Here is an 11,993-nt window from a genome sequence, read left to right as displayed (position 1 = left end):
AATGCTTTATCCACATCCTAATTTGGTTCATCCCTTCTGTGGTTTCAACTGAGGTGGTGTTTTTCTTCACTTCCTTTCCTAAATACCCAATTCTGCTTATCTGAACTATGAAATACCTACTGTATTTCATCTTGGAAGTGGCTCTATTTCAGGGATGGCAGAAATTAATCCTGTTTACCTCCGTTCTGCAGAATGAGAGATCAGAAGAGCAAAAATTAAAAGCAGACTTGTCCCTTTCATTCACTTGGAAGTTGGATTTATCCCGATTCCTTGGAGATGAAGCCATACAGCTAGTTCTGAGACAGTCTTGTTCCAGGCCTACAGGCCAGCGTGTTTCCCTAGCAATATACTCATAATAATAAATTAGTTATAGATATGCATTAATGCCCAGTGACACAGTGTTTCAGAATCAAATGCTGGTCCTCAGAGTTCTTAGAAAGAAGAAAACCACACACCCCTTTGGCTGCAGAGTTCTCTGCAGCTTGGGTATTAGTCACTTTAACTTTGCATATCCATACTAACAGAGAAGTCATAGTGTAAGTGGGGTAGAATGCCTCGAGTTCATTCTGAAGTACGCAGAACATTTGACCTCTCTGCTACTTCCTGGTGTCCAAACTCTGGAAAGACAGATGAGTCTCAGCTCACAGTTATTTTCAGCTTTTGCTAATAACAAACTCATTGGCACCCTGTTTGAAAGAATCCATTGACTGGCCATGGTCTTTCTAACAAGCTAATAAGATTTCTTTTCTTTTTTCTTGAACAGAAACATACTTAGAGAATGGAGCAGGAGGTGTCAAGAGAAGAAGAGAAGAAAGAAGGCTTGATTGAGTTTTATGATTCCTTCAAGGATATGTTTGAGTTCTTCTGTAAGAACACAACAATCCATGGCACCATCCGCCTTGTATGCTCAGACAGCAATCGGATGAAAACAGCTTTTTGGACTCTGCTTTTACTTGCCAGCTTTGGCATGTTATACTGGCAATTTGCGCTTATGTTCAGCCAGTACTGGGCCTACCCTGTTGTCCTGACCATGTCAATGCATTCAGAGCCCAAGATGTTTCCAGCAATTACCATCTGCAATCTGGACCCATACAGGTAACCTGTGCTTTCCCCTTGGCTGTAGTCATGTCTTTACAGTCACAAGGGTTCAGGAAGGGTCAGCAGCCTTAGGACTGCAGCCTGGAGGAGGCTGAAGGTAGAGGAAGGCCAGTAGAGAGAGGTGTCTCTGCCTCACAAAAGTGGAAAGGGACTGTTGTTATTTCCAAACTGCTTTTAAGATAAGATCTTGTTGGAATTGTGCAACAGCATGTAGCAGTTTATTTCATGCACTGAGTCAGGATAGAGGGAACTCTACCTTGTGACTTGGTTCAAGCTGCTAACTGATTTTGTGCTCTGATAAAAACAGTCTTTCTCTGAAAAACGTGGCTACTGTGTGTATTCATTCCTAACTACACTACTGATCTCTAGAATGAGGCACGCTAGAGCTGATTCTGCTTGGTTTTTCATACCACAGAATGGCTTTAAGGAAACAATATAACTTCTGTGGAAGCCTGTGTGGCTCTGCTTGTCAAACAAGGCTCACACAGTAGTGGCAAGTTGCTGAGAAGTTTCAAATTACATAGTAAATGAATTATGTCACTTCCGCAGAATAATTATCTAATTGGCTGACTAGAAGGCCAGTTTGTACAGCTGATGCTGCACAGCTACAAGTTCTGAGGTTTTCAGTGAAGAATCCAACAACTGGAAATTCAGCTACTTGAGCTCCTAATAAATTAATTTATTGAAGTTGGTATGCTAAACATAGGCACCATAACTGCTGACTTTTCTCACACAGGCATCGAGGTCTGCAGAGACTAACCTTCCATAGATACTGTGAGGGTACATAAAATAAAGTGCTTTAGAAATAGAAATGTGGATGTTCACAAATAACTAATATTTCTTGCAGGTTTGAACTGGTTAGTGAACATTTGGTTCAGTTGGATCACATGGCAGAGGAATCAATCGCTTTTTTGTATGGCATCAACACATCAGCCAGCTTATTCCACATGAATGAGAAAAACATCCACATAAAAGACTTGACAAGCATAGGCAATCTCAGCAGATCTAGCTTCAAGCTCAGCCAAAACTTCTCACTCTTGAGAATGTCTGACCACAACAACAGGTCAGGGAGGAAGCATTCCAGCGTGGGCTTCAGGCTGGTAAGTGCATGTCCTCTTCGAGATTTTAACCTGGCTACAGACACGAGCAGCGAGGGCTGGCTGCTCCCTAAAGGACTGGGGGCAGAGGGGGAGTCCATCAGCAGGGGAGGGTGGAGACCCATCCCACAGTACCTGAGCAAGCAAGCAGGGAAAGCTTACAGATAGTGGCCAGGTCCAACCAAAAGTCCAGCTTATCAGGCAAGCTTGTGGTGATGAGGCAGGTTTAAGATCAGGCCATGGGATCAACAGAGTCCCCAGTGAGGCAGGAGCACAGCAGCAGCCTAAATGAAAAGCAGCAGCCCTATACTACAGCCCAAAGAGAAACTAAAGATCTGGGCTGAGCTTAGATGAGCTCCTGGGCCCATGGGCAGAGGGTGTGGGTGAAGGCCTAACAGTGGACTCAGGGTCCTGACAAAGATCTCACACGGTGCATTCAAAAAAATGAGTGAAAAAATGGAGTTTCAGTGCTGTGTAATGACAGCTTGGAGGATGTTTCAGGACAGCCCATCCCTGCCTCTAACAGTTTATGCTTGATTGCTGGGAGTCTTGTGGAGTGAAGCAATAACAACGTCAATGATCTTACACAGCCCACCCACTTGTAACGTCCTTCTGACAGTGACAAATCAGTAGAGAATGGTAGCAGCAAGCTATGGGAATCATTGTACCCCTTTCTAAAAATATACAAAACATCTAGACTTGGCAGGTGAGCCTAGAAATAACAGAGAAACAACATGCAAGGATTCCCTCGGTATCTAAATGCTGTGGTACTGGGGTCACTAGAAATGTTGCAGATAAAAGATGACAAGAACAGATCAAGAGGATGAATACAATAAATGTGTATCTGTGACTTTGGAGAAGAATGCAAATGCTTCAGATTCTTCATATCAAAAACAGGGTTAACGGAGATCTAAGAGCAGAAGCTATGAGAGAGAGATTGATGTGGCTTGAAAGGCCAGCAATTTTTTCCTGATTGTTATCATCCTGCCCTATCCTCAAGTCCTTTACCAGGCACACTTTCACCAGAATCTGTGGGTGTTCAGCTGTCTAATGCCTGAGTAAGAACAAAGAAAGTGTCTCAGGACTTGGTTCATGATTCATGGGTTGTAGAGAATTCCACCAGCCCTGTCCTTCCTTCTCCCAAGGTTTGCTTGTCTGCTCTCTTCTCCTGCCTCTCTTCCCCTGCACTCATTCCCCTGAGATGAAGTAGCACACCTAATTCAGCTTCAAGGAGAAAAGTGCTTAGAACATAACGAGATGAACTCTAGATGTCCCTTCCAAACTCAGCCATTCTACGATTCTGTGATAACTAAAATGATCAGAGACTTCACTTTCTGAAAAAAATAGAGGTTCCTCTTGTCCCTGTATCCCATATTGCCTTTACCCCCTGATCTCTGTTACCCTTAGGCTGTCATGTCCTGGCTGTGCTGAACGGGTCCCTCTCTTCTTCCAGTGCAATGCCACAGGTGGGAATTGCTTCTACAAGACCTATTCATCTGGGATGGATGCAATTCTTGAATGGTACAGGTTTCACTACATGAATATCATGTCCCAGCTACCAGTTATAATCAACATTTCTGATCATGAGGAGCAAATAGAAGATATGGTCTACTCCTGTCAGTATGATGGGGAGCCCTGCAGACCCAGGTATGTTACTTCTGATGACACGGAGCTGTGTGGTGTGGGGGATACACTGGAGGGAAGGGATGGAATCCAGAGGGACCTGGGCAGGCTGGTGGGCCCGTGCCAACCTCATGAAGTTCAACAAGGCCAAGTGCAAGGTCCTGCCCATGGGTCAGGGCAATCCCAAGCACAAATCCAGGCTGGGCGAGGAGTGGCTGGAGAGCAGCCCTGAGGAGAAGGACTTGGGGGTGTTAGTGGGTGAAAAACTGACTGTGAGCCAGCAACGTGCGCTCACAGCCCAGAAAGCCACCCGTGTGCTGGGCTGCACCCAGAGCAGTGTGGGCAGCAGGGCGAGGGGGGGATTCTCCTCTTCTGCTCCGCCCTCATACAGAGGGAGACCCCCCTGCAGTGCTGGGTCCAGCTCTGGGGGCACCAACATCAGAAGGACGTGGACCTGCTTGAGCGGGGCCAGAGGAGGCCACGAAGATGCTCGGGGGGCTGGAGCATCCCCCTGTGAGGACAGGCTGAGAGAGTTGGGGGGGTTCAGCTGGAGAAGAGAAGGCTCCGGGGAGACCTTAGAGCGGCCTCCCAGGACTTAAAGGGGCTACAGGAAAGGGGGGAGGGACTCGTGATCAGGGGATAGGGATAGTATGAGGGTAATGATTTTAAACTGAAAGAGAGTATGTTTAGATTAGCTGTAAGGAAGAAATTCTTCCCCATGAGGGTGGTGAGGCCCTGGCACAGGTTGCCCAGAGAAGCTGTGGCTGCCCCCTCCCTGGAAGGGTTCAAGGCCAGGTTGGACGGGGCTTTGGGCAACCTGGGCTAGTGGAAGGTGTCCCTGCCCGGGGCACGGGGGCTGGAACTAGATGATCTTTAAGGTGCCTTCCAACCCAAACCATTCTATTATTCTATTATATGATTCTCAAGGCACTAATTGTGATTTCAGCAGAACTCAAGGACTTGGGAGATTGAAACTGAGCCTACACTTTCAGGCAGTGCAGGCACTGCACCTCATGGCATACTGCCAGGCTTAGCCCTTGTTGGAGATCTGACTGAAAGAAAGAACAGTCTTTCATGATCAGAGTATGAGGCTAGGAACCCAGAAATCAGCATTCTGCCATGGCTTACCTCTGTGACTGTGAGTTAGTGTCTTAGGGTGTCAAGGAAGCCTAAATTAAACCTTTATCGGTACAAAGATGCATTGACTGTATTGAATGGGAAATGATGACTGTCCACCTGCATGGGAGGAAAGGAGCAGGAATCCTCAGATATCCAATGGATAAAAGTGGGATGTCTTTTTGCTGTAATAATGAAAAGGGGCGAGAGAAGTGGAAGAAAGCTCTCACGACCCTACTGTAGCACTTGGCCCCTGAGCACTGTTCTCAACTATTATGCCATGAGAACTCAGTTGATACTAAAAGGGTCAGATGGTCTTTTTGCATCCTTTTGTCCCTAGAGGCTGCACATACCAAAGGCAAAGGTGTACCTTCTTTTTCCTGCATGCCTGCGGTCTTCACTGTTGGAAGCTCTTCCAAATACAACTGACATACACCACCCAAAGCAATGCTGTGCCTCAGGCACACATGAGCTATTCGCTGGCCTACTTGTTTCAGCTGATGACTTGAACAAATTTAACAGCAATGCACTCATCTATGACACAGAATAAGCAGAAGGCAAATTTAAATGTTTTTCTGAGCACTTTCAGCAAAGAGGAGAGGGGTCCACTAAGTCTGTTGTAGATCATTTTGCAAGACAAGGTCCTGTTTTATCTTTCCTGGATGCAAGTGACTCTTACACTCTTCTGTACTTAGTGTTTCTGATGCTTTCATGTAATATATCTCCGTCTGTGCACTTGATGGTGAGCACTGTCACTTTTGTACGTGTGTGCACCCAACTCTCCTTAACTCCCGGAATAACTGGTGGAATGTGGAGGCTGACTTGGCCAGGGAAATTCAGCATGAGCATAAGTGGTACAATTTTTAAGAAAGCAAGGAATCTATTTCTCCTATTGATTGGAGCACAGAACTTCAACCTGCCTGGTTCTTATAACAAGCAGGGAAAAATTTAGTCTACTTGGTGGGAGGAAAAGCAAGTCAGAACTCTGAGTTCGACTCCTGTGTTTGCTGCTCTGACTGTAACCTTGGGTGAGCAGTGAATCCCTGTGCATCTGACTTTTTTCCTTGTCTCCAGTGAGTTAACAACTCTTTCCCATAGGCACTCCTGTGCATACACACACACACACAAAACACGTCCTACATAGAAGTAAAGGTGTTGCTACGCTCATAATTAAATCCCGTCAAAATCTCTCTTGATTTCAGTGACTATGTTCACTTTCACCACCCAGTCTTTGGAAGCTGCTATACTTTTAACAGCAAGGGAACAGACTCTTTTTGGACAGCTACAAAACCAGGAATTCCTTACGGTATGTTACGGTATTTGGCAAAGGGTGGGAAGAAGAGCTAAAGTTAATATAATTTGGCTATGGATTAAATGTGTCTTCCATACATGACTTACTGACATATATCCCTCTCTTCTAGTGTGGTGGCACAAATTATATACTGTATTTTTTTGCTTCACTAGCCACATGTATATGATAGCCATATCAGCCATATCTTAACTTATAGCAAGCAGAATATATTTTAATTGTCAAGCAGAATATTTTTACAGCTTTGGAATAGGCTGGTGCAGTTGCTACCTGAGCACTCACCAGGTCTCTAAGGAAAAAGAATGGCTCTTCTGTGAGCTAAGACAGCAATTTGATCAGTGCTGAGAATTCAAGATGTAGTGGTGTTCCTATTGTGGTTGTTATATGCTTCCCTTTTCCTTGGTTTACAGGACTTTCCCTTATCCTGAGAGCAGAGCAGAAGGATCACATCCCACTCTTGTCTACAGTAGCAGGTGTGAAAGTGATGATACACAACCACAATCAGACACCATTCCTTGAGCACGAAGGCTTTGACATCAGACCAGGCATTGCAACTACCATAGGCATTCAGCAGGTCAGCCACCAGCTCAAAGAGCGTTTCTTTTCCTTCTGATTGCAGGAGGTTGTGAGGAGCTGAGCACTGTGATTGACTCGTACAATGGACTTGTGGGACCTTTGTGTTCGTTCCTTGACTGTGCATGTATATTTATGCAACCCCTTTTCTCTCTTCACTGTGCTCAGGTTCCCATGGGTTCAACAAAATCCTTCCAAATGTGCATGTGGCCTTTTGGTCCTCAATACACTGGGGCCTGATTTGTTTTACACTGAGGCTCTTACACCTCCTACATATCATTCCAGCCCTACACAGGGGGCTGCATGTGTATATTAGGATGAGAACAAACATTCAGAAGTGATTTAGTTATTTTGAATGATGAGTTACTGCTTGTCAGCTGAACCATAGTGACTGACCTCGTGCACTCTCCTACCTTTGCCCTGTTACTCTATATGTTTTATTAGCAAGGTATAGCTGGGCTGCTAACATAGATTACTCCACTTCCTGTCCTTTATATGATGCTCCATCCAGTTAAGTTCAGATGGTGATGGCTAGGTCCAATTAAAGCTCCTAATCACTCAGGCGTCTTTTCTGTGTCCACAGGATGAGGTGAATCGCCTGGGTGGCAATTATGGGAAATGCACAACTAATGGCAATGATGTGAATGTTAAACTCCTGTACAACAACTCCTACACCCTGCAGGTATTGTCAAAGTGGCTGGCTGAGGCCCCAGCTTATTCAGAGTGGATGAATAGCAAACAAGTCATACCTTACTGTCCAGAGAGCTTTTACGGATCAGCAGGTTCATTGCTGGAGATAACAGAGAGATTCATGCCCCTCTGAAAAGAAGCTCACAAACAGGGTGTTATACTGAGTGAGAGTTACTCAGCCCCAGACACTGGGGCTCTTCCCACCTTCTAACACAAGAGAGATCAGACAGTGAGCCAGTTGAGGCCGCTGGACTGTTCTAGTAGGATGTTCTTGAGCCATCAGATCTTTATTTGTGTAAATAGTTGCTCCTGGCTCTAGACATTTGGGCTGTTTAACTGAGATGTTACTGGGCATAATGAAAAAGGGAGCTGGAGGAAATTCTATCTCACTGAGTTCAATACTGTTTTCAGATGTAAAGACAAGGAATGAAAAGCAAAAACCTTTTGCATCATCATGCTCTAGTAATGGCTGGTGTCTCTTTGCAGCAACAAAATCTGCACGTTGTCTCCTAGAAGCTGCATGATACAGACTGAAAATTTGGGCACTTGAGAATTTCTGGTTTACCCAGTCTTTTATGTCTTCTTTATTTTCCAGGCTTGTTTGCATTCTTGCTTTCAGCACATAATGGTTCGAAAATGTGGCTGTGGCTATTACTACTACCCACTGCCTCCCGGTGCTGAATACTGTGACTACAATAAGCAGCCTGCATGGGGTAAGAGCAAAAAACTGCTCTGTCCTTGTTGGAAGGGAACACCTTCCTACAATAGTCACTGCTTACGTGACTCCTTAGGTTACTTCCCTTCTACTTTGTGCCTATTTCCTGCTTAAACTATTTCCTCACATCATGTCTGAATCCAGACAGATGGCAGACACCTTTCTGTGTATTTGCGTGGATGTCAAGTTAATGCATAAAAAAATCTTGATGCTATCAAGCATCCCTTTATAAGGACGTTAATATAGGGTCAAGCTCTTTCTTGTTACCTATATTGGTGGCTGTACCGGTGTAAGACAAAGCTTTGAAGAACTTCTCTTGGTTTTCTGGTTGGCCTATCCTCAGCAGATCCTTACAGAGAAGGCACCTGCATTGCACACAGGTGATTAGCTCGGCCATCTGGAACCATTCCAAAGTGAGAGTGAGGCAAAACCAGGTCTCTCGGAGAGAGTGCTGGATGCTTGGGCAGCGAGGGCAGAGGTTTTGGTAGCCTTCCATTTCCTGAGGAAGCGCCTGAGTGTGTTCTTCCCATTTCTTTCACCAGGTCACTGCTTTTACCAGCTGTACAACAGGCTCAGAAATCATCACCTGAATTGTTTTGACCAGTGCCCCAAGCCTTGCCGGTAGGTCACCAAAGCAGAGCACAATAAATGCCAGCTCGCAGAGGAAAATCACAGCAGTGGAAATGCAGGCAACTTAGTGGGAAATTTATGGACCAACTGGCCATCTGAATTTTGGCATTCTCTGCACCAGAGGTTTCATTTTGATGTTTGAACCCCAGCGCTGAGGAAGGAAAAAGATAACAGCGCTAGGCAAATTAAATAAGAACTTTGTGTGTGCATGAAAGCAGAGAGGGGAAATTATTTTAATCACACTGAAATGTTTTATTAAGGCCAAACCAAATGGTTTGTGTAATTTTTCAGTCTGTATTACTTTTCTTGGTTCTGCTTTTTTATTGTAGGTCAATTTCAAAATGGAAAGACATCATTTTAAAGCAAAATATCAAATATTTTGGTTGTCAATACGTCAAAGAAAACTTGTCAGGATTTTTAAACCGTTCTAGTTTTCCTCCTGACCTGAACAGTTTTCAGGCAACCTCTGCTTTTATTTTCTAAGCTGAATTACAAACCTTTTTCCAAGGTTTTCAAGAGCTGCCCCCAGAATGTCTGCTTTGGGCATTGTTAAATTCCTTTGTGTATTCACTTTTAAACACCAAGAGTCATCATGATCATAATCTCCATTTTTATCTCATCAGGGAATCGCTGTACAAGGTGTCTGCTGGGACAGCTAAGTGGCCATCAGCAAAGTCTCAGGTAGTCCACACAGACAACTGCTCTGTTTCGAGAGGATACTGTATTTACTGTTGCTGTGGGAGCATTGAAGTTAAGGGTGAAAACAGTGACTCAGGCAGCAGCAATGGAAATGGCAAATAAAGCAAACTGGTCCAAAACCTGGGCCCGAGGGAATGACCCTGTAGTTAAGAGGCCAGACTAAGATGGGACAGAGGTACATCCAATTCCAGTTCTAATCCAAACTTCCTTGTGACCTTAAGCAATTCACCTCACTGCCTTAGTTCCCACCTACAAAATGGTGTTAATGACTTTCTGCTTCCAGTGGGTGTTGTGGTGTAACAACTCACTCATTACTGTTTGTGAGGTGCTGCAGGGCTGCGATGGAAACTCTGTGAGTCAGTAGATGACCTCTTGCCATTTCTCATGTTCTCATGTTAAATGGGCATTCAGGCTGTATGACCAGGTAATTAATTTATGTGAAAGAAGTGATAATGTAGATGTAAATACAACCAATACAGTTTAAAAGAGGAAATTATTTGGTGGGATTGCCATTAAAGGCAGAATTTAAGAACCAGAGTATTATACACAGCTAAAATACCAGTGTGGAGTTCCTTTCTATTCTGGCAAATACAGCTACTACTTGATAGCTATCACTATATGTTATAAACCAATCAATTACATCCTTTTTTATTATTTGCAATAGCCATTTTATTGCTCATGAAATCTACATTTACAAAATATTAAACACACAAAAACTCAGCAGACAGGATTGCCAATAACATCCATATACTCTGCTGCAGGACTGGATCCGCCAAGCTCTAAGGCATCAGAATGGGTACAACTCTACCAGCAACAGGTTAGTCACTGCGAGGAGGTACTCCTGTTAAAACTGTGGCTTAACTCTTCATCCTTGCAGAATTTGTAAATGTTAGACTGGAAAGGGAGGACAAGAGAAAAATGTAGTGTCATCCAATAAATTTCCCATCCTTCTTCACAACACTGTAAGAGAGTCACTTCTGAACCCTTTTTCCAAGTTCATGTTAAACCCCCTCAGGAAGAAAGCTTGAGTGAGTGGTGAAACCTATTGCCTAGCAATCAGCATGTAAAACCAAGACCAGAATGCCAGCAGTACCTTCCACCAGGTGAATGACATGTGGACATCCCACCGTTGCTAACTGCTCCCTTTCTCCAATGCAGGAAGGATATTGCCAAGGTGACTATCTTCTACCAGCAACTGAACTACCAGTCTGTGAACGAGTCTCCTTTACTCTCAGTAGGTTGCACTACATCAGCTCAAAACATTGCTACATGTCATTAGTGAAGGTGTGCGGTGTGCGGTTGGAGGGAGGGTTATTTACAGCCCCCAAGATGGGATGGGATTCTTCTTCTTAAAGAAGAGACCTGAAAATGTCACATTTTACAGAGTCACATGAAATTACTCCCCAAATGGCAAACAGCTAACGGACCTGCTGGCAATATGCAACAATTTCATGTTCCCAGAGTCTGCTGTGTTTGATAAACACAAGTCTTTGATTCTTTCTGTAGGAGAATCTGCTTCTGTCCAGCATGGGAAGCCAATGGAGTCTCTGGTTTGGATCCTCAGTGCTGTCTGTAGTTGAAATGTTTGAGCTGCTCATAGATACACTGGTCCTGTCTCTCCTCTTCTGCTACCAAAGGTTCAGGTCAAAGAAGACGTTGAAAGTAGCTCACACCCCTACCATCCCCAGCGTGAGCTTGACCCTAGAAAACTACCGAGTTGTGCAAGAAGAAGCTGGAAAAGGTGATGATTCTGCTCATACTCACCCTTCTGGAGTGACTATTGCCATGGACAACAACAGTGACCTGCATCTTCACCCACTCTCCAGCAAGGTGGAAATGCCAGAGCTTTGCCCAGATGTGGTGCTTAATGGATTTAGATACACGAAGGACAGCTCTTTGGAAGGGGAACTGAAAGGATAGGATATGCTTGTGTGCAGAGAAGCGGGGGTCTCAAAACTCCCTGAATGCTCAGGTGCTGTCAGAAAGGTTGCAAACAGAAACGTTCTGGATCCACGATCTGGGAGCACCACACTGCTGAGCTTGGCAATCCTCCTCCAGCTATTACAAGTTCATTATTAAACCATCCGTGTGTCCTGGATTCAGGCATCATGCAATGTTCTTTTGTTCCTAATGAGTATCTGGGGAGGGGAGAACTGTACTCCTGCTCTCTGGGACAGTTGTCAAGTCCTCATAAAAGCCTATTCATAGCTTTTAACTTTTAAACCCCTGTGAGGAAATCAGCCTGTGGCTTCAGACAGGCCCATCTACATTTCACAGACGTACTCAAGAGAAAAGTCAGCCTGGCTGTTGGTGGAAGGATCTCCTCTGGAGGCTGAGTGTGTGCTCCTGTCAGGCAGTGCTGTCCTGAGGATGACAGAGCACGGAGTAACAGGCTCTGATCACAGCTTTGCTTCTGAGGCACCTCTCGGTCCTTAACCGGTTA

At 44.7% G+C, this 11,993-nt stretch overlaps 1 protein-coding gene across 1 annotated transcript; it reads left to right on the top strand.

Moving 5' to 3' along the window:
• Positions 1 to 778: 778 nt before the first annotated feature.
• On the top strand, positions 779 to 11,597 carry SCNN1D (sodium channel epithelial 1 subunit delta). The gene is made up of 12 exons (XM_074892811.1): positions 779 to 1,095; positions 1,946 to 2,198; positions 3,649 to 3,842; positions 6,137 to 6,240; positions 6,654 to 6,817; positions 7,400 to 7,498; positions 8,102 to 8,219; positions 8,764 to 8,842; positions 9,475 to 9,532; positions 10,312 to 10,367; positions 10,709 to 10,784; positions 11,057 to 11,597. Exons 1-12 carry the CDS (start codon positions 779 to 781, stop codon positions 11,468 to 11,470), a joined length of 1,932 nt encoding a protein of 643 aa, XP_074748912.1. The 3' UTR covers positions 11,471 to 11,597.
• The last annotated feature ends 396 nt before the right edge of the window (positions 11,598 to 11,993 follow it).

Source organism: Strix uralensis, chromosome 23, assembly GCF_047716275.1.
Source record: "Strix uralensis isolate ZFMK-TIS-50842 chromosome 23, bStrUra1, whole genome shotgun sequence".
Taxonomy (NCBI): Eukaryota; Metazoa; Chordata; class Aves; order Strigiformes; family Strigidae; genus Strix; species Strix uralensis.
This window is presented reverse-complemented; position numbering and strand designations above follow the sequence as displayed.